At 39.8% G+C, this 26460-nt stretch overlaps 1 protein-coding gene across 1 annotated transcript in view; it reads left to right on the top strand.

Moving 5' to 3' along the window:
- mtnr1aa (melatonin receptor 1A a) overlaps window positions 1-24398 on the top strand; it is a 38366-nt gene extending 13968 nt beyond the window's left edge. Inside the window, exon 2 of the mRNA XM_061056486.1 lies at window positions 22842-24398. Within this exon, the coding sequence (XP_060912469.1) occupies window positions 22842-23710 (869 nt within the window). The 3' untranslated portion in view covers window positions 23711-24398. The remainder of the gene's footprint in view (window positions 1-22841) is intronic.
- The last annotated feature ends 2062 nt before the right edge of the window (window positions 24399-26460 follow it).

Below are 26460 nucleotides of genomic sequence, written 5' to 3'. Positions count from 1 at the left end.
CATGTGGCAAGAAGTATTATGAAGAAATAATCTGATATACTTTATGGAAAATATTGCGCTGTGATAAAACTGTAGATGTGGGTAGATATGTGTGATATCATTGCTGCTTGGGGACATTTATTAAACACTCTTTGCTGACTCGGCTGCCAGAGTCGAACCAATATCTTACAAAATCAAATTATAACAAGAACAATACACGCGATGCAATAGACAAGGTTTTTTTTTTTTTTTTTTTTTTTTTGCTGGAGTTGCTGTTTACTGACTTAAGAAGAAGTGAATAAAGGAAAGCGTTGGCGTAAGTTAAGTGATCATGTCAAAGTTGGTTGGTGGGAAACAGATCACAAAGATGGCACACAATTTTTTTTAAAGGTGCACCTTTTCTCTGCCAATCAGAAGAACAGTCTCTGTATCTTTTCTAACCTTATATGAGGGGATGATATTGGAAGGATGAGATCATTAGGGATTGGACTAATTGACAGCTAGTTGCTAATTGTTTGACTCCTCAGAATTGTTTAGTCAATTTTGATTTGAAGATTTATGAATGAATTTTTGATTATTGTTCCGGCAGGAGACAACAGAAACACAAAGCCTCAATCATGTACAGTGAGCATGTAGCTGCTTACCTACAGAAAACTGAGCGACAGTATCACTTTATCTAACTAGGGCCATTGTTTCTACAATGCAGTTTTCCAAACTTGTAAATCAAATGGTGGTTTAACCGTGGTGAATATTTGACATTTGACGGCAAGTGGTGCCATAAAAATAGATTCTGGTGAAATGTGATATTTGAGACCCATGGGTGGTGCAAACAAATAGGAAACATCCTCTAATGCTGTTGGGAAGGGAAGTGAAAAGTTTTAGTGTATCAAAGGAGTCATAAGACTGTCACCAGCTTCTTGAGGCAATCTGTCTCCTAGAATTTATTTTGTACAGTATATATTCACTTCTTTCATCATTAGACTGCAGTGACTAACAGGATTATGTTATTAAACAACATTTCTCAGAGTGAATAAACAGTACAGTAGTGTTTCGTGAGAGTTGCAAGAGGTGGATGGAGGAAATATAAAGAGCATGACCATAACACAAGAGACTACTCTTCCTGTCTTCGTTGGGCATATCTATGATAATCTATTATCAATAACTACATTGCTTTATTATTTTAAAACTCACATATTACACTCCTTTTCAACAAGTTTAAATGAGTCTCAGAGCTCCCCAAAACATGTCTGTGAAATTTATTTCTCAAAATCCACTGATCCTGTATTTAATCATGCCTTTAAACCCCTTTATTTCAGCCCTGCTCAGAAAAGGCTGTGTCTGTGTTTCTGTGCAAATGAGCTGTGTTCGATCCCACCCTTCTGGGAGGGGGTGTGGCTCGGGCTTTCTTGCACCATGCCAAATTGTTTACGTTGAGAAAGCAGACTCGGAGGGCATGCCCTTTGTGATGTCACATAGGAAAAATCTCAAAACCGACCTGTTTGAGCACACTTTTTCTGGAAAATGGAGAGGATGGACTTTTCTAATAATTGGGGGGCTTTGTAGTCGGAATAGGGACACATTAGTGTTCGAAACACATGGTAAAGTGTATAATATGTGACCTTTAAGACTAACCATGCATTTCAGTTGCTAACTTTACAATGGACCCTAGCACAGGCTGTACTTACAAATGAGTGGTACCTGGATCTTAATAATTTAAAGGGTTTATAAAAAGACTTATGAAAACAAATCTCATTCCTGTTATGTTTCAGGAGGCAAGTTCTTCGTTTAAACATAGAGTGGAATCCAAAAGTGGTGCAGACTAGGGATCAGAAATATGAAGATCTTTTAATGTCCACACAAAGGGTATCATATGACAGGTTGGAAAATGACAATGACAGCTGCTCAGACAAAGGGCTTCAAACTTACTGTGCATGTCCATATTTTCCACAGTAGAATGAGAAAGTTTCTTGTTTATTTGAACCAAAAGCTCTGATAAACCCTATAAGAAATAATAAAAAAAAAAAATAACAACATAATTTAAAATTACTTAATCACATTTGCTGATTACATTTTTTAAACTGTAGTGTCTAGATGTTCACCTGTTAAACAAAATAAACGATTCATAAAGCAAGAAGGTGTGAAAGGGCTAACATACCCTGAGATCATACTATAACAAAACATCCCCTGCAACAGATTTGATTTAACCAAAGTGGAGACTTCAGTTACGTCAAACAGTTACATCAGGACAGATTTTGGCCAAACAGTGTTCTTTTGGGATGGGAAGCCAACATGAACTGGTGTGAAAAGACGCATGTTTGGTGATCTGCCTTCAGGGAGAGGGTGATGCTGTTACCAGATGATGTGAACATCTTTCCTGCTGAGGGTGATGAATGTTGGGAGAGCTGTGCGTCAAATTATTGTGAAAGCAGAATGATAATCTGTCCTCCCCTTTCTTTTGTAATTCAATTAGGCTGCAGAAAAGAAAGCAGCAGATGCTGTCAAGAATTCCATAGACAGGCTTAAATACAGTATCATACGATCCTAAATGAGTAATTGATCATCCATTAATCATATTTGTTCATTAATTCCAAGTAAGCTAAATCATCCTATCAAGGGTCCAAATTACTGCGCCACGCTGTAATTGTAGGCCAGTTTAGGCTGTGTGTGTGTGTGTGTGTGTGTGTGTGTGTGTGTGTGTGTGTGTGTGTGTGTGTGTGTGTGTGTGTGTGTGTGTGTGTGTGTGTGTGTGTGTGTGTGTGTGTGTGTGTGTGTGTGTGTGTGTGTGTGTGTGTCTTTCTTTGCCTGTCCCTGTCCCTGTTAGGAACAATTTGAGAATCAGTCTAAGGACATCTTTATGAAATGAGGTCATTGTGACCAAGCCTCACTTCTCCACAGTTGAGGTCAGATTAAGGTCATAAAAAGAGGAGGTGAATTAAGTTTAACTTCTGTTGAAGGGTGCAAGCCAGCGTACGGTGGAGGCTCAAGGGTAGGATAAGCAGTGGTGATTCTAGAGTCTTTTGGGGTCCGAGGCAAAAATGTACAGGGGGCCCTCCGACCAGCGTAAATCACCTTTATGTTCTAAATAATAGTTACCATTATCAGCACTGGAAGAGAGCGCTTCATCCTTGTCTTTTGGATGATTCCTCTTAATTTTTCCTTAGGGACTTTGACAATCTTTGGTTTTCACAGGAACAATGCATACGCTGCAGCACAATTAGAGAGAGATTGCTGTCAGATGGGGCCCTCTTAGGGAGGTTTCCTACTGTCATTGCAAAATTGGCACATTTTGAGCCACTGCTGGGGTTTCCCTTACTTGTCTGGGGCCCCAAGCAGTTGCCGGCCTTCCCTCTTGACAAGCAGGGCCTCTGAGGATAAGGAGCATAAGATTGAACACTTTTTAGGGCACAGCATACATTTTTGATGGTGAATGCATGCGCAAATTAAAACATCAATTATTTATAAATTCATTTTTAACATGTGCAAAAAGCTTTTATCTTAAAAATTATCATCGAAATAAACAAATTGAGTTGATATAGCAAGCATTTTACACAATACACAACCAACACAGTGAGCACTGGTTTCAGTTGTTTGCAGCTATGCTTTTGGTCATCAGGGATATCAGCTTCAATGTTCTTTGACATCTGTTGTGGTGGGACTTTACAGACTCCTTGGCGAAAAATGGCTGCCACATGCTTCACCATCATAAGCTAGTTGATAACTGACTTTTGGAGAATATGAACCAGATACATACAAACACAGATTAGCAATTTGCCATGATGAATGTGAAATTATTCATATACCACTGTGAGGACTCATGAAGTCGTGATTCTGTGGGTAGAAATTGGCAGTTTTGAGTGCAGCATTTCTTTTCAAATTGAATATAGATTTTTGGCACTTGTGATTCGATAACTGTATGACTTGAGTCAGGATGCTGATATTTTGCTGCATCATATTTTGTCCAGCCCTCGTACAATAAGTGATACCTACTGATAGATGCCGTTGGTCGTATCAGGGTCCTCCTTTCAACCACCATCCTCGTCGATGTCATAGTCTGGGAATAGAAGAGGTATTTGCAAGTCGTCACAGACTAGAAGAGAGAGGGTTTATATGACAAGCGTGGGTGCGTGATTGATGTCTGTCTCCCAGCTGCTCTGTGTGTTTATTCACAATGACTATGTGTGTTATCACCGGTGCATGAAGCATCTCTCCACACGCAGATAGCAACTTGTATGTGTGTTTTTGTTTGTAAGTTCCTAACATAAACAAAGTTATTTGAATATGAATTTGAAAGTCTACACATGATTGTGTGACTGTACGCACACACGCACACCCTGTTTAGTAAACTTCTGATCTTGTCATCGTAATTACCATGGAAAATGCAGCACATGATGTGACGTGAGGTTGAGACGGATGAATGTGGAAAATACTAGTGATGCAAAAAAGAGATAGGATTTTTTAATATGGGGATTAGTGGGAATATGACATTCTGGCTGCCCTGAATGTGACTTTGAGGCAGAGCTGTTACACGCAGTAAATAGGAAATTAGAGACTGTGTCCAAAGCTTATGCTCTGAGTGACACTCTTTAAAAAAAAACGGAAGATAAGCCTTTAACCACAGCAATGGAACACAGCTCATCTGATCAAAGCCCTGAAATGAATGGTATGTTAGTCTCAAAACACAGTGAAAAGATGGCATTCAGAAAATGCAGAAAGATTCCCAACTATGGTATAAGGAGATTACATTGAGCTCTTTCAGGTCAATTGGGGTCAGATAGGATGATGGAAATAACTACTGCACAAACTAATCATATATAATAAAGCTCAACAGATGCTCAAGCTCTGTTCTGACCTCAATTTTCCATGGGAACAGCAAGAATATGTCAAAATATACAAAGGATTGAGGCTTTAGAACAGTTACATAACTCATTACATTTCAGATTCATCACCTAAAACTGTCATGCAATCCTGGTTCTTGCCATTCACCCCGATAATCACCTCATAGTAGATAGTGATAGTCACCAAGGAAGAAAACTTGTTACTTTAAATAAATTCCAGTCAGCATTATCACTGATTGATCAACCAGGACTCTGACAGCATAGTCTTTCTTTTACTGTTAGATTCAAATCACATTGTCATGCAGAGAACAGAGGGATGCACTGTTACAGACACAGTGACCAAACAATGGAGAAATTGTTCAAACCAGTATGCTACCTCTCTTAAAAAAAAAAAAAAAGGTTGGATGTCAAGCCGAAGTGAAGTACGGACCATGCAGGGCTGTTGAGAAACCTCTTTAATCACCTCAAAACGAAACATGTCAGTGAGCACCAGGAATGTTTGAGAATGAACTCCAGCCTAGACATCAGTAGCACTTCTACTTTTAGTAAATGAAGACGTCACAGCCTGTTTTTTTTTTTAACGTCTCCTTTGTAAGCACAAAACTGACGTTCTTAACCTGTACGGTTATTTTAGCAATATTTTCATATTTTCACTACAAGACATGACAGTTGAGCATTCATGTGGAGTCTCTGACGCAATAAGTGTAATATTTACATTTTTTTGTATCTCCGTTTTGGTTGCCACAATCTTTTGAGGGGAATTGTCTGGCTTTTAGCAGTAATGCTTCATTATGTCACCAGCTAATCACTGACTTTTTTATTTTTCCTGGTTTAGAAAGAAATAGTGGCTGCTGTTGAAACTGTGTTGTGAGGAAACGTGAGAGTGAATACCAAAAGGTACCAAAACAATGGCTGAATAAACAATCCAGAGTTCCAAGTAAAAACAGCAGGTTTGTTTGCTCATTCTTTTATGGGTTCGTCACAAGAAGCAACACTAATGTTGATTTGATATAGAAATAATAACTGGTTAGGTAGATGCATTTATTAGAACATACAAAAGACATCTCACATTGTCACGAACGGTTGGAAAACAAGGGAGGTGGACCCACGTGCAGAATAACCAAAATTATTTAATTAAACAAAAAGGCCAAAGGCAACAAAAACTTACTTTTAAAAGTTCAACAAAAAACACGGGGATCAAAAACAGGGAGCACGAGCAAAAACTGCCATGCCAACAAACGACATACAAACGACAACGAACTGACACAGAGGGCAAGAAACACAGAGACTAAATAGACAAGGGAGTAATCAAACACAGGTGAGACTAATAACACAGGTGAAAACAATGAGGGCAATCAAAGCAGGGAGAAACACTGAGGACAATACAAAATAAATCATGAAACACTAAAGACACACAGAACTCAATAATCTAACAAAACACACTGGAACACAGAGATACACAACGATAATAAATGACAAAATTACAAACTAGACAAAACTAGGAAACCATGAACACACAAGGAAAACAAGCAACACTGGGATAAAACAGGGAAACTCAAATTCAAAACTAAATCATGACACACATTCCACAAGGTATATAGAAACATGGTGGTTATTGAGAAGCTCAAACTGCACAAATATTTAAACCGAAATAAGATCCTGAAATTGCAAAGCAGCTGTAGAGAGAAATTGGAGCCAACAGCATAAACAAACAAACACACACACACACACACACACACACACACACACACACACACACACACACACACACACACACACACACACACAGGCCATCAGTTGTGCAGTGTGGTAAGCCCTGAACTTCCACCATGAAAGTGAGTGTCATTTGTATTAAAGTGAATTGAATTATTTAGACCACAAGGAAACATTAAGTGTCACACAGTCTTGAAACTATATTAAAATCATATTTTTAATTACATTTTAGGGATAAAAAATATGGAAATGGTGATGCATTGTAGGTTATTAGTTTAATTTCCAAAATACATAAGGACTATAACTGTAAGGACATCATACTTTATGCCCCTGTCCGCAGCTATCTGGCATTAGTGTTTTCCATTATGTGGCTGAGTTCAGTGTCAGTTCAGGAAATAATGTGAGGTCCAGGCAGCACAGTGAACAATAAGGGTGTGGAGGTCAGGGAGGCTGATGGGTGTTCATAAGCTGTTCAAATGTTTGGCCTTTCATATCATGTTCCCTTCCTGTCTCTTACCAACAGTATCAGATGTGGCCAACGTTTCTCTCAAATCTGGAAGCAAATCAAGAAGCCTTCCTTGAATTTAATAGTTTCATATTCATGTTTATGTTTTTGTCAAAGCGTCTTTGAGTTTTCAGAAAAGCGCCATATAAAACCAATGTATACATTATTATTATTATGATGTTATTATCTTGTTTAAACTCTGTTCACTGTACAGACTCACAGCAAAGAGGACCTTTTTGTCACTTGAACATGGAATGCAAATGTTGTCTTAAGATGAAAGGACTGACAACACTTCAAAGCTTGTGGTGTACATCAAGAATAACTTAAACAAATATGCAGGAAAAACCTACAGTACAAGTATATTTTATACCTGTACATGAAATATCATCCAAATCTAAATATCAAACTAATACATGCTGAATCTTACCTCTATGTTTGTAAAATGACCTCAGTAACCTTGAAGCATGATGAGTGTGCTCATTTCATAATGAGTGGCAGTAACTCCTCATTAAATACTTGCTTCCCAGGGACCTAAATGACATAAATGGGATCAATCCAATCTTCTGACAGGATCAAGCTGCTTGGTAATTGCAAATGGGAATCCAAGCCACCCTGCAATTGGTGGCTGAGAGTTTGTGGGTGTATTGTGTTAGTGTATGTGTGTGTGGGTGACTCCAGGAAATGTGAGTGCTTGAAGGAGACTTTATGATGATGTAAGCAGCAGCACAGTAACTAATCCATTCATAGTGAGATACAGTTTTCTCATTTCAATATCATTTTCAATACTTTGACTTGAGTATTGGATGATAATTGGGCTTTTAAAAAAAACACATGACCTGCAGCCTTTAGGTTTTCCTAAAAATTCTGGTATCAAATTTGTGCACTGGCTAGTTTATTTGCTAAAACTCTATATGCTGGTATAAGTATCAGAATAACTCTAACCATCTAGTCATTGGTTCCCAACTTTGGGTCCAGGGCGCCTGAGATCTCTGCTCTGAGGATGTCAAAATTATATGTGCACATATTAAAGGTCACATATTATACAGAATACACTTTACCAATGTTGTCTAACACTTATATGTGTCCCCAGCCTGTCTACAAGTTATAAAATGATAAGAAAAGTCCATCCTTTTGCCTGCTCCACTTTTCAGGAAATGTGTGCTCAAACAGGTCATTTGGTAGATTTTCCCTTTGTGACATCACAAAGGGCAGTAACCCCTCCCCTTAGGTGGGTGACACTCCCACAGGTAGGTGTTTGTTCTGCCCTCTGTGTCTGCCTTCTGACTGTAAACAATCAGGCGTGGTGCAAGAAAGTCTGAGCCACAGAGGGGCGTGGTCACACACAGCTCACTTAAAGCTACAGACACAGAAACAGCCTGCTTTGAACATGGCTAAAATAGAGGGGTTTATAGGCATGGTCAAATACTGGATCAGAGTGGGTTTTTATAAACTTCACAGACATGTTTTGGGGAGCTCTGAGACTTATTAAAACTTATTGAGAATACATTTTTCATGTTAAAACATTACTGAGAAATGTGTTCAAAGGTCTTTTGGTAAGAAATGTTTCATAGGCACATTTTTTTTCCGTATGGGACCTGGAGGGGGGGCTCAGCTTTCTTACAAAAAAAAGTTGGGAACCACTGATCTAGACATAACCCAAGGACACACGGCCGTCAGAGTCTCGGTTAAAGTGTGTCAGACTTCAGTTCATCATTTTGGCTCTCAAGTTTGATTTCATGTCATATCACAAAGCCTCAACTCATTGGCATCAACCACCAACCTGCTGGAGTTTCGGAACAACTAGGAACAGATTGTGATGTTTCAACAGCCTCCATGTGACCATCTGCAGACAGTACCTATCTGTTCATGTATACAGTAGCCCTCTGTTTACAGAGCTGGTTACGTACACTCTTACATAGCTGACGTGACTTTAGTTGTCTTTCTTATCAGTTTTCACTTTGTCTTCAGGAAATGAAGCAGAATGGTGGTTTTTATTTTTTTATTTGAATGGTTGAATTCAAAATTGAATTAGTGGAAGATTCCATTCGGAAACAAGCATGACAACGTTTTTAGTGTGCTGTTTTGTGGAGTATAGATGAAGTGAAGTGTTACAGCAAAGTAATCATTGTGGGTTATAAGAGGAGCCAGGTGGAGTGCAATCATGTTTTGTGTGTGTGTGTGTGTGTGTGTGTGTGTGTGTCTGTGTGTGTGTGTGTGTGTGTGTGTGTGTGTGTGTGTGTGTGTGTGTGTGTGTGTGTGTGTGTGCGCGTGGCTGTGTGTTTGAGAGATACAAAGAGAGACTGAGAGAGAGCGAGAGAGAGGCATTGGTCAACAAAACACTGTACTCAAACCCATCCTGTGTGTCCTGGTTGGACCTGTCTCCACTTATCTGGGTCAACCCATCAGCCCCCTGCCACGCTTGGCACTGGTCTGCCTTTCACAGTGCTCCTCTACAACTCAGACTGGAATCACCTGTTGCACATTGAGGCAGGACGAGGGGGGTTAAAAGGTCCCTTTTTTGTTCGGAGGTTAGGTGAGGCATAAGAACCACCCTCCAAAATCTGTTTTCAGCCGATAATTTGTCCGTATTGTGTTTAAATGTGCTGCGCTTTATTGTCTCTTTGTATGTTGGAAGGGATATTCACACAGTGTCTGTGTTTGTGAAGCTCTGTTTTCTTACAACAATGCAGCTTTTAGAGTTTAGTTTTAGGAAATGGTGCCTTTGGGGATTTGTGAAGAAAACAGGCTTTCAAAGCTAAGCTGAGCTTGAAAAAGCATGATAGTGACACTGGAAAATGAGGTCAATGTGCAAAAATACTGAAATGAAAATGGAGATTGTTTAAAATAACTGAGGATGAACTACAGCATGGTAAGAATACTTCTGAGTTATATTTGCCCTGTTTTCAGTAAACAACAAGAAAGGCTACTGCTAATTCTAGTTAAATAGAAATACCTAAAAACGTTACTAGTTTCTACGCTTCTACTTTAGGTTTTTTGCTTATGTTACTCAAAGTCAGCCATTAAGCTTGATAATCACTGAGGTAGTACCTTCATCAATGTCTTGGTGTCGTGATACCAGGTGCGTACAGCTCAATTGTATTTAGAGGTGCACGGATAGATCGGCATGTGACCAGAACCGAACAGTTTCCCGCCTAGTTTGCCCTGGCCAGTGACCGGCTGGTTCTAACGAGGATAGTCGATTTTGTGCCGATCAGGCTCACACACACACACACACACACTCACACGAGCCGTTTCATGCCCCGCGCACGGCGACACAAACACTAACAGACAGCCACACACACAACAAGCTAACATGGACGGCAGTGCAGATGTGAGGTGTCCCTCAGCATGAAGAGGGAAAAGGAGGAGAAACACAAACCGCTTTCCTGCACTTGCTCTCTCCTCACCTCTCTGCCCATGGTTGATCCGCTCTGCCTGTATGTACGTGTGTGCTCCCGCTGTCTGTCTCTATTTCTCTCTCCCTCGCAGGCTGCGGGAGCGCAGCACGTAAACATATTTTATTAATATTCCCGTAATATTATTTGGTTATGGAAGGACACTTGAATGATAAACCCTCAGTGAATGAGTGCGTTATTTCATCGTTTGGCCTGATGTGAGAAGTATCACTTTACAGGTAATATTATAGATTAATTTAGATAATTAACCGATGTAAAGATGAAGACAACTCTTTGCAAACACAAATAGCGTTCACCGAGGCAGTGAGAGAAAGTGGCAGACATGTGAGAGTCTGTAAGTGATCATTTCTTCAGGAGTCATTGAGAATTCAGCTGAACAGAGTGAAGCTGTAAACTTCTCTGTTTCTATCATTAAAAACCTCCGGCTTAAGAGAGGTAATAATGGCTGTTGAAAATTTAATGCAGAGAATTTGACTTTGCATATAGACACTTCCATCGTATACATTTATTGGAGAATGAGAGAGGCTTTATTAATTGAGGTAATTATAAATTACCTGTGGTAATTTTGAAGATTCATTTGCAACACACAGTTACTTAACAGTCTTTATTTTAAACAAAAAAACAACTTTAACCAAATACATTTTCCAAATACTGTTTGCTTTTGCTGTCAATAATAGAGCCTTAAAAGGATCAAATCAGTAGGTCTATTGTCGAGAAATCGGTACGGCAAGTCAGATCGGGTGAAGATCGGAATCGGCCAGAGAAATTGCAATCGGTGCATCTCTACTTGTTTTCTTTATTGTAGAAAATGTAAAATACACTGTGAATATCGACAGTCAAAATCAAACAGAGAAGTTACTTAATTACAAACCTAAAGTATGGGTCCAGAACCAGAAAGAAATGAAAACTGAGAAGAGTGGAATAGTTCAATGAACAATGGGATAATAGATCACTTTTTTAAAGCTCTAATAGAAACTGTAACCAGTAAATCTAGGATTTGGAATTGAGTCAGAAGCTATATGAGAGTAATATGAGAGTTTACCATATACCACCAGTGTTAGAATCTGCATTTGATACGGTATAGGGTATCAGCCAGTATGCGAGTCCATATACTGGTTTTAATACCATCACCAATTAGCTCTTAAAGACACAACAGATTTTCAAAAGGGTAACAACAAGGGTACAACATTGTTTAGCTAGCAGAGAGAATAACCTTAGCCAAAACTAGAAAAAATGATCCAATCATTATTTTCCACCAATGTTATATTTTTTAATTGCATAGTTATCGGACAGCTTCTTGGTTTTTGTTATAGGCGAAATAAATATGTCCCAACATGCAAAACAAAATGCCTCCAGGCTTGTGGTTGCACTGCAAACAATAAGTCAAGAAATAAATGTACACAAAACCTGTCAAACACCAGGATGATGACCACATCATAGCGTCGGAGAAAGGAGTGCAACACAATCCCATATATTTGATCCTATACATTTGATCTGTCTGAATTAGAACTTGAAATGGATGATAAAAAGAAGAACAGTAGAGCTTCAGCTTCACGATGAAATTACATAACTAATGCATCACGGTCTCTGTGAGCAGTGATGCACAGGGATTAATCTGCTCTAGCAGACTCCAGAAGCCTCACATCACTCACATGTCTGTGGTATGAGAGGGGTTCAATTCACTCCGGATACTAGTGTCAGCAAAATAACCTGCACCTGCTGCCACATTAATGACAGTTTGCTGAGACGGGAACTCAGCAGAAATACCTTTATTCAAACAGCACTTAGCCTCAGACGGAGGTCTCCGTAGGCATTGTCCTACTTTATCTCCTCTATCTGTTACCGTGGGTTGTAAAATAAAGACAGAATGTGCAACAATGCAACGAACTGCTATGAATGTGTTAAGTTTATTTCTATTTTATAGCAGGCGCAGTGGCAGAAACACAGCTTGGCTCACTTGGTAGCAGCTGGAGTACTTTTAAGCTCTGCAGCATCACCAGCTACAAGAGCAGCACTTGGCCACATGGCTCACCCAACCCCCAGCTCCTCAGGGGATAACCCCCCCACACACACTGACCTGGTGGTCCTTAAGATCACATCTTTTTTCATGTTGAGATAAAATGACTAAAAGGTGAAATAACACAGTAAAAAAAAAAGTAAGACAATGGCCAGAAACAGTAGGCTTCAGCACCAACTGTATGGATGATGAAAAAAAGGGTCCGATGGTTGATGAGATTATTTTAATAATAAAAATTAGAGAAAAATAATGAGGTGGTTGATTTATGTGTCGCACATTATTGGATGTTTGTATGGAAATAAATCGTATTTTTCTGGATATCTTAAGAATCAGGTTTAATGCCATGTATGTTTGCACCTCCAATGAATGTATCTTTGTGTTTCTTGTGCAAAATCAATGAACATAGAGAGGTAGAATAAAACATAGGAAGCTAATAAACAGCAATATAGTCATGGAAATTTAATTAATACAAATTACATTTAAAACAGTAGAAAAAGTCAAATAATATAATAAAGACGATGTGACATTGTAGTAATAAGAAACTTTATGACGGTTAAGTGCAAAAAAGCTTACAGTATAATATATGGAGACAGTGTGCAATGTCATTAGAACTTATATTTAACTCCATTGTGTTCAACTTGTGCAGAGGGGAGTAAGGAGAGAGAGGAGTTGTTAGAAAGAAATTATGATTGTAAGATAAGAATTAAAAGAATCATCATGATCATGAAGTAATTTCAGAACATTCACCTGTGTGTGTGTGTGTGTGTGTGTGTGTGTGTGTGTGTGTACACGATGGGAAGATAAATACCGCTGCATTTAATGGTAGAGATTAAAATGCTCGGCTTTTAAACATTTAAAATATAACAATATAGTTGTATTTCCATTGCTGTTCTGACAAACAAACACTGTTCAATACATACAGTATAGTTCTTGACAGATAAAGACGGTCAGATTGACAACATGACATTGGATAACGTGTCTAGGGGGCTTTATCTGGAAGAAGTGACTGGACCTGTCATCCTGTGTCAGGCCACCAGCTGTGGGGGCCTGGCTGACATCCAGTGTGACACCACCCGTGGTGTTTTGTCAGCTCTGTTTCCTAAGCAGAGAAAGTAAGTGTGCTGGACAGGTATTTTCACAACACATGATCCTCAAAAATGCCATTGTTGGCTGTACAAAAAAAAAAAAAGAAAGAAAGATGCCTGGCAATTTGAGAACGTTTGAGGCGGCTTTTGAAGATAGATGAAGTTGGCTTGTTTTCCAGTAAACCTCACTTGATCTGAGATTTTAAAATCTCACTCTAGCTGCATTGAAGTGCTAACACCCACAGGACATTATAACACTGCCAAGAAAAACAGAGCTCATTATACCTTCCTTTAATAAAGACAAAATACTTATTTGAGATCTGAAATGTGAAGCTGTTAGCAAAAATCCTCTTTTACTGGGGAAAGAAAAAGCAGCACTGTTTCAAAATGTAAGTTAAACAAAGGGCATTGTGTGCTAACCTGAGAGAATCGCCAAGGAATCCCAAAAGAATTAGGGAAATCACATAGTGGTGAACATCTCTGGATGCCATGACTCAGGAAATAACCTTACATTTGAACACTACCCTTAAAAATATATCCTTCATTCTTCAGTCAGTGTAGGCATTCTGTCATAAGCGGCACTGTTTTTGTTTGTGTTCTGATTAAAACTTGAATCTGACATTTCAAGATTCTTCAGGCTACTTGTATGAAAACAGCCATGCTGCTTGACGCGGACTGGAATCAGCCTGGCAGCGAATTATGCAGCTTCCACTCTGCTGTTTCTGTTTCTTGCAGGGAGGGCACTTGAGGTCAGTTTGTAAATCCCTTCTTTCCTTTTTGCCACAACAGGGTTGGAATAAACAACTTCTCTCTATATCCATGTCAGAAGTACTCCCTTTTTTTTTTGTAAGCATTCTCTCTGCAGCTGAAAAGAAAATCTCTATGAAGCTATGGATAGGGCTATTGACACATTTAGTCCTCCAGCGTCCATGTTTCATTATTAACGTACCGTACGTTGGGTGTGTTTTTCTACTCTACTCTACTGAAATAACTTCAGTAGGAGAGAGTAAGGAGATTAAAAAGGCCTCATCACCCACGCCTGTCACTGGCGTCATTCATAAACACAATATGCGTAAATCCAATAGTGACCCCGAGACATAATCACTCTGCTTCTTCAGAGGCTTACTTCAGTCTTTTCTGATTATATTCTTCTCTACCTCTTTCTTTCTGTTTCCATTTCTCTTTGAATTATTGTAAATTATATTCAAGTTGAGTTCCAACATTAACATTTGTTGTTTTTTGTGCATTTTATTACTTTTCCTTGTGCACAACCAGGAGCTGCCATCCTAGATCTGCTGGACGAAGTGACACAATAATCCTCCCCCCCCCCTTTCCTCACGACACCTAGCTAAACGCCCCTTTGTCACACAGACTCTCACAAAAAAAAACAACAGATTGTGCACTCATTCATTAAGGACTGATCTTTATTCAAGACTGCTGATCACTGAATCATGTATGAGCTGTCAGCAGCTCAGTAATGTTGAAAGAAAAGTCACAAGAAGGTTTCTTAGACAGAATAAAAATGGTAAATCATTGAGGGCTGTTTGTACCAACTGAATAAGAAAGACCAGCACAAAGTACCAGGTTGTGTTGGCAAGGTCAATGAATGCAGACCTGCGTGCACCCATTTTGAAGTCTGGTTTGCAGTTGATTAATTGAGAAACTGGAGGGTTACAGAAAACAACAGACAAAGTATCCGCTCTGCTGTTAGTTTATGGTTGTCGATACCTTAAGAAGGTGGCTTTCATTTTGTTTAAAGCCCTTTTTCGGTCCTACTTCCTAACGTTCAGACTCCCAACAAGAAGATGCATCTAGTTACAAATTTCAACAAGGGATGTTCCGAGGGGATTCATTTAAAAGTTGATTAAAAGCTCATTTAGATTCAGACTGATTGAGTAATCTGAAGGTAAAAAAAACCCACTGTGAACTGTCAAAATTGAGTAAAATAAATATAACACAGATAAGCATGGGATCACAGCATCTGCAGGAAAACAATGTCAATGTTGCATTCCAGCCTAGACACCACAATTGACTAGCATTCAGGGCCTGAGTTAATACAAATATAAATAGTTAGTTTTACTGAATAGTAATTCTGGTGCCAACTAGTGATAGTGACCAACGCTAATTTAAATGCAGGCATACTATTAAGTTACATTTTCAACCATTGCAATGCTGTTTTTTTCATCAGAGTATTTAGCTGTATTTACTTTTTTGGATCACAAATTTAAATCCTGGAATTGTATTGAGACATGATATGGATTTCAGACTGTTACAGAACAAATAATTAATTTTCAGAACAAAATCAGTTTAAACATTATTGCCTTGTGTTATCCCTTTTTTTGCAAGCTGTTCCATAAAAGTGTCTTGCGAACAGTACTCTGCATGGCAAGCGAAGTACATTTGAAGGTCAGGAACATACCCATCGTCTCACAGCACATCTTTAACTTGTCTTCGCACTGCCACGAATTAAGAGCCAATTGATTATAACTGAATGTCAAAATGTGAGATAAGCATTTCATTATCCATGCAGTGTCATAATTACGATAATTAAAATATTCTGACATGTTGAAATGTATTCATAATTCTGGGGTAGTTTCTCCACACATTAACATACATTAATATAAGATTCTGCAGCACGTTATAAGTTCTTCCGTGCTTTTACTGCACATTTACCCTCTGACATTAACAACCGTAACTTCCCTTGTCAAGATATTCTATTAGACTTGGCTTTTGACCTTGGGTAAAATGCACACAAGGCATCGTTTGAGCAGAGTTTAAAGGTCACATATTGTACTCCTTTTCAAGAAGTTTGAAATAATTCATAGATCTCCCCAAAGTTGTAGAAGTAGAAAGTCGTTGTCTGGGAAGAGCCCAAAAAAAGGACTCCTCTCTGTCTTCTTCGGCGGTGTCTGATGAGCAGAAACTGCGGTCATTGCCCATCGCGGAGTTAGCTCGAAGCTAACTGTCTGGATTACTCTCCGCTCCTCCTCGCTCTGCCCTGCTTCTGCTCTCCGCTGCCCCTTCAGTTTGCCTCTCAGCTCGCCGCCCATCCCGCCGCCCTGTACCGCCAGCTCTCCTCCACCCTGCTGCCTTCTCTCCGATCAGGTTCCTTTCTCCCCTCTTCCACCCTGCTTCCATAGCCGATAGCCTACACCCTCACACACACACGCACACACATGCGCGCGTGCCCACACCGATGCACGCATCTCAGCTGAAGTTAACTATTTACCGAACTGCGTTTCTGACAATGAACTTCCATCTCTCGCTTTTTATTGCTTTGTCGTTCCGGGACTATGGGCACACCGACCACCGCGGGGAGAGTGTACCGGGGAGGGTGCCCTCTCTACCGTGCGGGCCCAGTGAGTTTACCAGCCCTCTGCTTGAACAGCACGAGCGCATCCTCACTGTCAAACGCAGAACAATCTCTGTACGCTCACAGCTACACAGAGACACTGACTCCCTTTTTACAACAAGGGTTTTCGGTGTTCATTTGCACTCTCTCCCGCCATCGCTGCTGTCATGCTATATCTTGAGACTGTTCTTCATAATGATTGTGTTATCATCCACGTTAAAATCTGTTATAAAAAAACGGCAGTGTAGTACTTTCACTATTCTCTCTCGTGCACTGATTGTTCTTCTGCTTATCATATCAGGTAATGTACATAATCCACCCTGGCACTGCTGCAAATGTTGTGTCACCTACTGGTCTGATAACTGATAACCTTTGTTTTGCTGATTTCTGTGCCCGAAAAAACCTGGGATTTTTGCACATCAATGCTAGGAGTTTAGTCCCTAAATTAGATCAACTGACAGTCTGGGTTCATGACTCCATGGTAACGGTAACATGCAGTTTTTTGTTTTCAATTGTGCCGGGGTTTTTTTTTTTTGTAGTTTTAAATTCACAGATTGAGTCAGATTTTTTTGTCATCACTGAGTCTTGGTTAAGAAAATCAATTTCCGACAGTGAAATCCACCTGCCAGGTTACAACCTGTTTAGGCAGGATAGATCATCCAAGGGAGGTGGGGTGGCTATCTTTACTGAAGAACACCTTCACTGCTCTGTCACCCTAGCTAAATCAATTCCCAAACAGTTTGACCTATTAGTTCTTAACATCAAACTATCTTAACACAGATTGTGATATTTATTTTAAAAAATGTTTTAAAAGAATATTTAAATGTAATACGGTTTTGCTTAACTTTTGTTGGACTTAGGAAAACTCAGGAAGTACTGAACCCAGTATAAGAACTGAAATAATTTAGGGTTTAGATCGAAGGTAGGATATGAGAAAACCTAGGTATCTGGGAAAAAATAGACTAAACATTTATTAGCCTCGCCTTAAAAAAAAATACAGAGAGACTAACTGTACAAAGAGAGCCACGGTCAGAGAGGTGATTAAGAATTCAAGGACCAATGATGGAACGATAGAGCTAGCTGACAAAGCACATTTTGAGTGACAACAGAGCAGTATTTGCCAGGCGTCATGGCAGAATACTGAAAGACGTCACTGCAGAAGACACAGCATGACTCTGAGAGCAAAACATTGGTGTGATACAATGCAAAATGTCACTCTTCAGCTGTAGTCCAAAAGCAATCTGGAGAAACAGACAGCTCACCACCAGCCTGACAATATCCCTGCTGTAAAGCATGAAGGTGGTAGACTCATGCTGCAGGGGCTCTTTTCTGCGTAGAGGGACAGCAGAATTATGAGGCTGGAGAAGGAAAAATAAGAAGCCCAGAGTGAAGACTTACAGTATAGGTGACAGTTTGCGTTCCCTCAGGAGGGATATTAAGCCAGTTCCATCATAAGAGACTGTGTGAACATATCCAAGTCTAGCTGATTAACACAGTTCAGTACTTGGCTGAAACTCAATTCAGGGCTAATGCCAAATTATGGGAAATAACCGTATAATTGGTCAGGCCTGTGGCTTGGCCACTGTTTATGTTTCAGGATTTTTTGTCAGGATTGTGAGATTAAAGTGAGATGGGCTGATTGGGTTAAAGAAAACACACACTGATTAGATGAGGAGAAATAATAGATTGCCTGGTCTCATTCAAGTACAAGTGGCATAGTTTGTGAATGCAGTAGAGCGCAGGCAAGAGGTGGAGCTTAAATTATGCTATGAAAGTAGTCAATCAACAAGTAAAAAAGCAAAATATTCAGTCAAATAGACTCTCCTGACTGATTTTATGCTAAGCTCCCTATCAAATTGAAGCCCATCTGTATCACTGCAGTGGCTTCAGGAGAGTAAAGTGACGGTCCTGGCATGAACCAGTAAAAGCCAAGACTTAAATTACATTTAAAAATCAGCAAAAAGACCTCACTATAGCAGCTCACAGACTTTTCACTTGCAGCCTGACTGAACTCAGTGTAACTGTGCTATGAAATATGGGACAAAATCCTAACTCAGATGTTCCAGGCAGATATAGCCTCAGAGGTGTCATTGCTGCCAAGATAGATTTTCAAACTATTGATTTGGAGGGTTTAAATTAATTTTGCTCAGTATGTCGAAAAAACGTTTTCCCTTTTTTGAGGGGGTGCTAGTAATAAAAGAAACAAACTCTGCATTCCACTTTATGATTATGCTGCAACACCATGAAGTGTGAAAGAAACCTGGCAGGATACTATCTAAATGTACTGTGAATCTTCTGTCAACTTTCCTGTGTGTGTCAGAATTCCTCGCAAGCTACAGGGGAAGACATTTCTCAGATGGGCTTCTCTTGTACCTAAATCCTAACAGAAATTGGCTAAAAGTGTTGGATTGCAGAAATGGAAAAGGGACACAGCGCTAGGCCATATCATTCCTCAAGCCAAATGAAAACTCAAAGTGATGCGTCAATCATAAGGCTGGTCACAGTGACAGAGACTTGAGAGCGAGAAAGTCCAACAGCCAAAAGAGCCAGCTGCCAGTGGGCCTTTCATGACACAACCTTGTCAAGGTCAAGACTATTAATGCTGAGTGACTTGAGTTTAAAACGTTTTAACAGGGTTGTTACAGTAAAGAATAGCCAAGGGGGGGAAAGGGAGTCCCTTTAAGATGACTGCTGCAAGTTGTCTCATCATTGTCTTTGAACATGGAAGATGTGTTTCATTTTGCAGTATATAGAGCCTGACTGACTTCAGCCATGGATGCACACATGCAACACGTTCTTGTTCTTGTCACTAAGGAGGCCCATTAACTGATTTTCATCAATTCTTTGGAGACCTTGTAAAATCTTAATTATATTTACTACATCCCTGACATGATTCTTCACCAGTAATTACGTTTTAACCACAGAATATAGTAGTTTGTCCTGTGGGATCAGTGTCCACAAATGGTGTCCACAAGTCCACAAATGTCCCCACAATGTAACTTGTACAAGTGCAGACACATACACCAGTGTTTCCCACAGTATGACACGATACCTGGGGGGGGGGTTTGCTCTTATCCCAGGGTATATTAGGGATATATATGTAGTTTTTGCAACAAACAACTTTAATCTGCTCAATTTATCCACGCACGCGCAGAGACTTGTCTTAACTTTACAACTAAGACTGATATGTATCCTGTGCTGTAATGACCACTAGTGATGTGTATGGAGCAGTGTTTTTATTATGTTTTTGTATCTTTTGTGTTCCCAACACACACACACACACACACACACACACACACACACACACACACACACACACACACACACACACACACACACACACACACATACACTGAACTATTTAAGTACTTAATATACATTAGCAGATGTGTAAAAAGACCATCAAGTAGTCCTAGAAAAAAAGTTTTCACTTTAAGGAGTATCTTACACTCAAGGTCCTCACAAAGACAGATATACAAGAGTGTAGGCAAACACACAGAAAGAGAAAGAGAGTCACACGCACGCACGCACGCACGCACGCACACACACACACACACACGCACATATCTAGAAGCAAAGCTCTCCAGCAGCCGTAGGGTCTTGACAGCAGCAGGTGCACCTAATTCCCTATAGAGGGCAGCTGAATGACAGATAAAAAAGGATAAAACTTAATTAATAGCCACATGTGATCCCTGGCAGTGGAATGGTTGGTATGTTCTTCATGAGATAACAGGCCACCGGGCTGATCAGTAGTGTGCTTCTTATGCTCAGGTGAGACTGACAGGTCTGCCTGCAGGTTGTGGGAGTGTGTCTGATCCTGACAGACCAAACGTCTGCGCAGAAATGAAATTGCTCCGCAGCGATTGTAGAGATATACGATGCGCTTAGTTCCCATCTGACAGCCAGTAAATGCCTCTTATCATTCGTGACAGGGTGTTGTCACATAAGGAAAGCTGGATGTGGACTTGTCAATAGGTGTAATATGGTGCTTACATTTACATGGGGCACATTTCACTATTATGTAAGTGACAGCTGTTAAAATGCTCTGTGGCTAGATGTTACAATCCTCCAACATCCTCATGACAGGCCACTCAACAGTGAATAATGCTGAAATGTAGAGGTCAGCCTAATTAAGGGAAGCACGGCAGTGCATGTGGCTTTTCCCATGGTGCATAATAAAACATTTGCTCTTTTGTCTCTTTCAAGTGCACATCATGTATTTCACTTTTAAAGAGGCTGAGGATCACAGTTGCTGTCTGTTGCCTTTCTGACTGTAGCAGTATGTTCTCCAACAAGCCATGTCTAATGTCCCCCATCACAGTGTGGGGACAAAGACTACACTCGCTTATGTAACAAGGTAGCAACAAAACAAATAGATGTCTCTAAAGGATTGTGCTGGTGTCTGAGCATGTTTTCTATTCCTGCGCACTTGAATTAACGGCAACAAAAAAAAACTGGTGTATTATAGATTTTAGGATTTTCAAAAGTGTTTTTCATCATCCGTATTTCCAAGTCACTCTTTTAAATGTAACTTCTTGTTGAATATTATATGAAAGTATTACAGGAGTTAGAAAATTGAAATGAAATTGATTGTACAATGCGCCTACAAGGATACATTTCAAAGATCTTCTTTCTAAAATAATGTTCATCTTAAGTGTTGAATATAAAGACATTTCAAAATCACATCTGATCTTCATTTTATAATTTTCAAAGCAGATGTAAAATGGACATGACTACAACCAAAAAAGTAACACTTTGCAGCAAGAAAAAACTCCCAGAAAGATTCACATTCCTGTATGAGAAAATGTATCGTGACATATTGTTTAAGAACTGGAGATTGTGATTGTACAGTAAATGTTAGCCACAGGGCTTCAGTGTTCGTTGTTCCTTGTAAACACCAACAACAGCTTTGCCCCTTGAAGGATTCTCATATTTTGGCTGTTGTTGTTCAGCTCAGACAGTACTGATGTAAGTACCAGTATCACATGTACAATATTATCAGGACAGGCCTAGTAAGCCTTGGAGCTGATCAAGAGGTTGAAATGGATTTGAACACGCCTCACATTACCAGATAGGCCAGACATCAGTATCAACTTGGGCTGGGTATTTCCCATAACCCCACAATACGATACAGAGGCCACGATATGATACATATCGTGATGTACATTGCTTTGGGATAATAACCATGTCCTACACAGAATTCACTACAACAGTTGTACTTTATTGTTGAGAATAACAGCAGAGGCATAGGGATCCTCAAACTTAAAACACTTCAATTCAGGTCCTAAGAGATCCTATAAATACATATATAGTAATTATTTGAATCCCAGAGCTATGGCTATGGTGTTATTGTGAACTGCACCGCATTTCAATTGTCCTTTAAGACTGTCATCACAGCTTTGCAGCCATATTGATTCTGTAACATCTGCAGCAATACATGTATCTGCAAGGAGCACATGAAGCTATATTGCCATATCGATTTTATGAGCACAGCCCTAGTATTAACCAAGGTACAAAACCAGATTTGTTTGATTGTCCAAAGGGCTGAATCTAGTACAAATCAGGTCAAAATTCCTGTGGGTTGAGCCCTTCCTACAGTAAATGACAAAGATGGCAGAGGTCCTCAAAAACTAGTCATTTTAGACTAGATATCTTTTGCTGTTTTTGTTGTCAACTGTGTCCTTACTACGCCTACATGTGTCCTCTGTGCTTTTGAATGATTGTATGCTAACAAATGGCTAATACAAAGGTAAAAAAAACAAACTATAATAGCAATTTATCTGCACAGTCATTTCCAAAATGTTGCTGAATTATTTGCCTGGCATATTTACCAACGCTCATTGCCTTATTCATTGAGATGACCAATCTGCTTAGCTTCTGTTGTCAATTACTCATGTGTCCTCTCTTGTCTCTCCTGTGGGTGTGTGTTTTGTCTACAGGGAACATCTTTGTCGTGAGCCTGGCAGTGGCAGACCTTGTGGTGGCCATCTATCCATACCCCCTGGTCCTCACCTCCATCTTCCACAATGGCTGGAACCTGGGTTACGCTCACTGCCAAATCAGCGGCTTCCTCATGGGAATCAGCGTCATTGGTTCCATCTTTAACATCACTGGCATCGCCATCAACAGATACTGTTACATCTGCCACAGCCTCAAATATGATAAACTGTACAGTGACAAAAACTCTGTGTGCTATGTGATGCTAATCTGGGCACTGACTGTGGTGGCAATTGTGCCAAACCTGTTTGTGGGCTCACTTCAGTATGACCCACGAGTTTACTCCTGCACCTTTGAACAGTCTGCCAGTTCAGCCTACACAATTGCTGTGGTCTTCTTTCACTTTATTTTACCCATCATGATAGTCACTTACTGCTACCTGCGCATTTGGATACTGGTCATACAGGTGAGAAGGCGGGTCAAACCAGACAATCGTCCCAAGATAACGCCACACGACGTTAGAAACTTTGTCACCATGTTCGTGGTGTTTGTGCTGTTCGCTGTTTGCTGGGCGCCGCTCAACTTCATTGGCCTTGCTGTAGCGATCAAACCGGAGGTGGTGATCCCGCTCATCCCTGAGTGGTTATTTGTCGCCAGCTACTTCATGGCCTACTTCAACAGCTGCCTTAATGCCATTGTGTATGGTGTGCTGAACCAGAACTTCCGGCGTGAGTACAAGCGCATTGTAGTGTCGGTGTGCACAGCACGCATTTTCTTCCAGGACAGCTCCAACGACGCGGGAGAGAGAATCAAGAGTAAACCTTCACCCCTCATGACCAACAATAACCAGGTTAAAGTGGACTCGGTGTGAACCAGAACTCTGATGATTACTGAGAGAACATGAATATACATGCGGTGACTGAGAGTTTAAAAAAATGCTGAGGAAAATACCAAATATAAATATAAAAGCTTCTATCCACTGAGCTGTCCACGGACTGTCATATGGTGCTATCTGACCTCTGAACAATCACAGTAAAAGCAGAGGTGCATATTATCGTAGTCTTTTATGAAGCACTTCGATTTGACTCTGCAGTACATGTAGTACAGTAAATATGATGTCTGTTTTGTTTTCATGTTTACAGTGATTATATAAATGTATCATGCATTATAAAAGTATTTATTTTGTATGAAATGTCAAGTAGATACATAGTAAGATATATCAGGTTCCAGTTAAATGAAGACACATTTTATCAGGCCTATAAAACGTTTCTGCAAAACTTGGTTGAACATATATCCAGTAGTTTATGATGAAGTCAACCAGTTTTATTAACCTCATTTGTGACACTGTAAAACTAATTGAGTGCAAGCAATGTGGGTTGCTGCTATCTTATTACACCCTGCAATACATTGGGTGGAATATATATTTTACTCTCTCTTTCGCTCTCTCTCTCTCTCTCTCTCTCTCTCTCTCTTACTCTGCCACCTTGTGAGCTCATTATACTGTATGCATGGATATCAGGAAATGTTCATATGCAAAATAAAAACCGATATTGATGGAAGATCAGCAATTTCCTGTGTCTAATGCACTCACAAATGCAAGTTTATTGTGATTCTGTAAATTCCCCCAGCAACTCTTATTCATAACTTTGGCCTTTCTCATGTATTTTGACCATCATTCCTATCTTCTATTATAAATATGTATTCCAGAAAGCAATATCTGCGATTCTGGTACACAGCCTAGGTAAACACAAGTTCAACTGGGAAAGAAATACCAGCTGTTAAATGATTGAAGCAAGATGTCAAGAGTAATTCCTCATCGCTTATCAAAAGCGAATGTACAGTATGTACAACAATAAGAAGTACTGTAGCTCAACCACAGATTCAAGCAGTAAACATGGGATGGACAGCTTATATACTATTTATTATTCGTAAGTATATCTCGTTAATGTTGGTGTTACTTTATAACCCAAAAAATCACTTGACTAATTGTTCTTGTCCCTGTTTGCTAAAACCTAGTGAAGCGGGTGCAACTATGATTAAGATCCAAGGTGAACACAGCCATAATTTAACTTCAATTAATGTAATTTGTTTTCAAAAAATGAAGTCAAGGTTTTGAACAGATACCACCAATGTTGCCATGGTGTTTGGTACACCTAGCCTAAACTGACGCAGGTTTATAAAATGACCATACAGAGGCCTTTTGTACCAAGTTAAATTATTGATAGAAGCCCAAGATTTCTGCCTCTTAAAAGGACATCTTTTCTTGCCACTGTAACTTTGCTAAATGTTGCTAAGTGCTGTGCTCATGATGGATTACTGTTGGGTGTTTGTAACATAGCAATGAGTAAGGTTTTTTACCTGCTCTATTGGAATATTAAATAACAAAGAATAAGGTCTTTACCCGTTTCTTGTAAAGTGCCTTGAGATAACACTTGTTATGAATTGGTGCTATACAAATATAGATAGATTGATTGATAGAAATGGGATAGGCAACATTTTAAGAATAATACGAGGCAATGTCATTCGAAAGCAATACAATTTCCAAAAATGGCTATAAGGTGTCACCAGCTACTCTCCTAAGCAATTAAACAAAACTCTTCATCAAACATTCGTTTAAAGAAGGTTTTGCACGATTACACTCATTAGTCTTAAGTAACACTATTTTTTTTGCCAAGTGCAACACAAACACAGAATATGATAAGCTTTCTACCCTTCGTCAGCAAGACTTTCTGTCCTCTACATTGTCTGACTCAGATGAGTGGCACCTGAACACACAAGCTATCAGATTCTGTCTGCAAACAAATTCCAAGGTGAGCATACTTTGTGTTGGTGGGCACTGTTGTCCATAACGTGAAGGACTTTGCCATGAATGGGAGGCAGGAACTGTATAGTCTGTACATCAGTGATTGCATGTCTGTCGGATAGCGTGAATGGGCAGCCAGTTAGTGGAGCACAGACAAAGGCATCATGCATGAAAGAGGAGAACGGCTCAGCTATGCATTTGAAATCCACTTGGCTTACATAACGGCCGCTGACCATCATCCTCAAAGCAAGAGCTGAAAGAGCCAGCTCCCAGCGGACACCCTGCCCCCTTCTCTATCTGTTTAATCCCAAGAGCTGTGTGTGGCAAGAAAGGACTGAATGGGTTGCGGATGAGCAAATGTAAAAATCCCAGGGATTTACACTGGCCTCAACAGAGTTACACTGTAATCTGGGCCCAAAGATTTTTATACAGGGGATGTGCAACAAAATGGAAGAGAAAAGTCTAGGTGCTACATGAGAAACGGCACTGGTTTAGCCCCATCTTCCATTACTGATCCATACAGCAAAAGAAGAAAGTAGAATGCATCCTTCAAGTGACAAGGCCAAAGATTGGAGCTCCAGAGCAATATATACTCTGAGAAGCAGTACACATTGAATCCAACAGTTTCTTAAATAAATGTCCACGATTTTAGAAAAAGAAAGAATATTATTAACATGTTTATACTGTACGTATATTCATAAGGCTTGTCATGCCATGTCAGTTTGTCTTGGAGTGGTACTCTGTTGTACAACTGTTGAAAAGGAGTACTGCCCATTAACAAGAAGGGCAAATGTGTTCCTTTCTGCTCCTTGAGTAAT

Source organism: Labrus mixtus, chromosome 2, assembly GCF_963584025.1.
Source record: "Labrus mixtus chromosome 2, fLabMix1.1, whole genome shotgun sequence".
NCBI classification, from domain to species: Eukaryota; Metazoa; Chordata; class Actinopteri; order Labriformes; family Labridae; genus Labrus; species Labrus mixtus.
The sequence above is the reverse complement of the archived record's forward strand: the minus strand, read 5'-3'. Positions and strand labels throughout refer to the sequence as shown.